Raw genomic sequence first — 1,758 nt, forward strand, 5'->3', positions numbered from 1 at the left:
ACCAAACATGCTAATATCCTAGAATTCAGAGAAATGAGGTGTCAAATCCCAAGATTCTCCAAGGGCGCCCCCCCCCCCCTTTCTATCATCAACTCGAGGCCTCTACACGTCTATATAAACCACTCATTCAGCATTTTTTCTTCATCTCAAGCTAGCATTCTTTATCTGCTTCCATACATCTTACCTTTCTTCTGTTTATTTTGTTAATTACGAATTTCGTTACAATTCCAAATGGCCACTGTTGAGGTAACTCGTCAACTTGTAGCTAAACTTTTCTATTGATCAGTACTGATCTAGATGGAATCCAATATTTTTGCTTTGTATAGCTGTTTCTAATTTATTCCATCTTCTCTTTGTGATTTGGTTTTCTAAAGAGTCAACTAAACTAAAAGTGGCTCCATTTTTATGATTTGTCCCTCTAAGAAGCCAGTATATTTATGGTCGTAAGTGATGCTTTCTGCCACTAGATCAGTACCAGTTCTTTTAATTAACGTTGTGAGATATTAATAGTCCTGACTATATGTGTCTTGTACCATCTATTCAAGGAAAACTAATATATGTGTAGCTCCTATAGTTATAGATCAGTTTACATCCATTTCAACTTTCATGCTTAATGCAGTAAAAAAAAAAAAAACACCATTTTGGTGTCCCAGTTTTTGAACTCGGTGTATGATCAAGGTGACACTCTTAGAAGCAAGACTTGATTTTATCCTTTTACATAATGGAGTCTACCTTCATGATAGCAATCTCTAATAGACGTGTTTTTATCAGTCATCTGGTTTTTTTGTTTTTTTTTTTTAATTAGCTTCAAGGCAAGAGAGATAATCCTCCTCTAATTCCTGTGATCGTTGGCCCTGCAGGTTATATCAGCTAAGACAGCCCTCCCAGAGGACACAACCGAGGAATCACTCAAAGCTCATGAGACTACTGTCAAAGAAGAGGTAGTGACTGCACCACCTGCATCGGAGTCCACCCCAGAGGAGCCAAAGGGAGAAAAAGAGACCGTGGCTGTGCCCGAGGAAGCCGAGGCTGTAACTGAGGCAGCCGTGGCTCCAGGACCTGAAGCCCCAGCCGAAGTTGAGACTAAGGAGGTGGCTGAAGAGACCAAGGTTGTGACTGAGGAAACAATAGTTGAGAAGACCGAGGAGGATGCCCCTAAGGAAACACCAGAGCCGGTTGTCGAGGAGACCAAAGAAGCTACTGACTCTGGTGAGGTTCCAGTACCAGAACCAAAGCCATCACCTGAAGTGGAAGTCCCAAAGGAAGAGGTTGTTGCAGAAGTTCCAAAAGAGGAGGTTGTAGCAGAAGTTCCGAAAGAGGAGGTTGTTAAGGAGGACGAGAAGCCAGAAGAAGCTGAGAAGAAAGTTGAGACAGAAGCCGCTGTGGAGAAGGCCGAGTAATAAGGTGAAGGATTTGTGCATGGTGAAAGATAGTGTCCAGTGGGTCTCTTTAGATTGCAAGTCAAGTACTTCAATGAGGGTCTTGTTTAGTCGTTTAATAATGATGACTAGGTAGATGGGTATGTAACCTGGGTATGGAAATGACCCACTTCGATCTTACGAATACTCGCTTGCCACGTGGCAGACAAGCATGGTCTCCGTGGGAAAATCTTGAGGGTAAATTGTGCCACGTGGGAGGGAGAGTGTGGCTGTGGATTGGAGGTAGGGTCATGGATCTTATCATGTATGTTATTTGCATTACAAATGCGCAGTTTGTTTGAATAATAATTATATTATGTCAGCACTTTAATTTGTCTAA

At 42.0% G+C, this 1,758-nt stretch overlaps 1 protein-coding gene across 1 annotated transcript; it reads left to right on the plus strand.

Moving 5' to 3' along the window:
- LOC109012641 (fruit protein pKIWI501-like) lies at positions 1 to 1,758 on the plus strand. The gene is made up of 2 exons (XM_018994382.2): positions 1 to 246; positions 861 to 1,758. Exons 1-2 carry the CDS (start codon positions 232 to 234, stop codon positions 1,398 to 1,400), a joined length of 555 nt encoding a protein of 184 aa, XP_018849927.1. The 5' UTR covers positions 1 to 231; the 3' UTR covers positions 1,401 to 1,758.

This window comes from Juglans regia, chromosome 1 (assembly GCF_001411555.2).
Source record: "Juglans regia cultivar Chandler chromosome 1, Walnut 2.0, whole genome shotgun sequence".
Classification (NCBI taxonomy): Eukaryota; Viridiplantae; Streptophyta; class Magnoliopsida; order Fagales; family Juglandaceae; genus Juglans; species Juglans regia.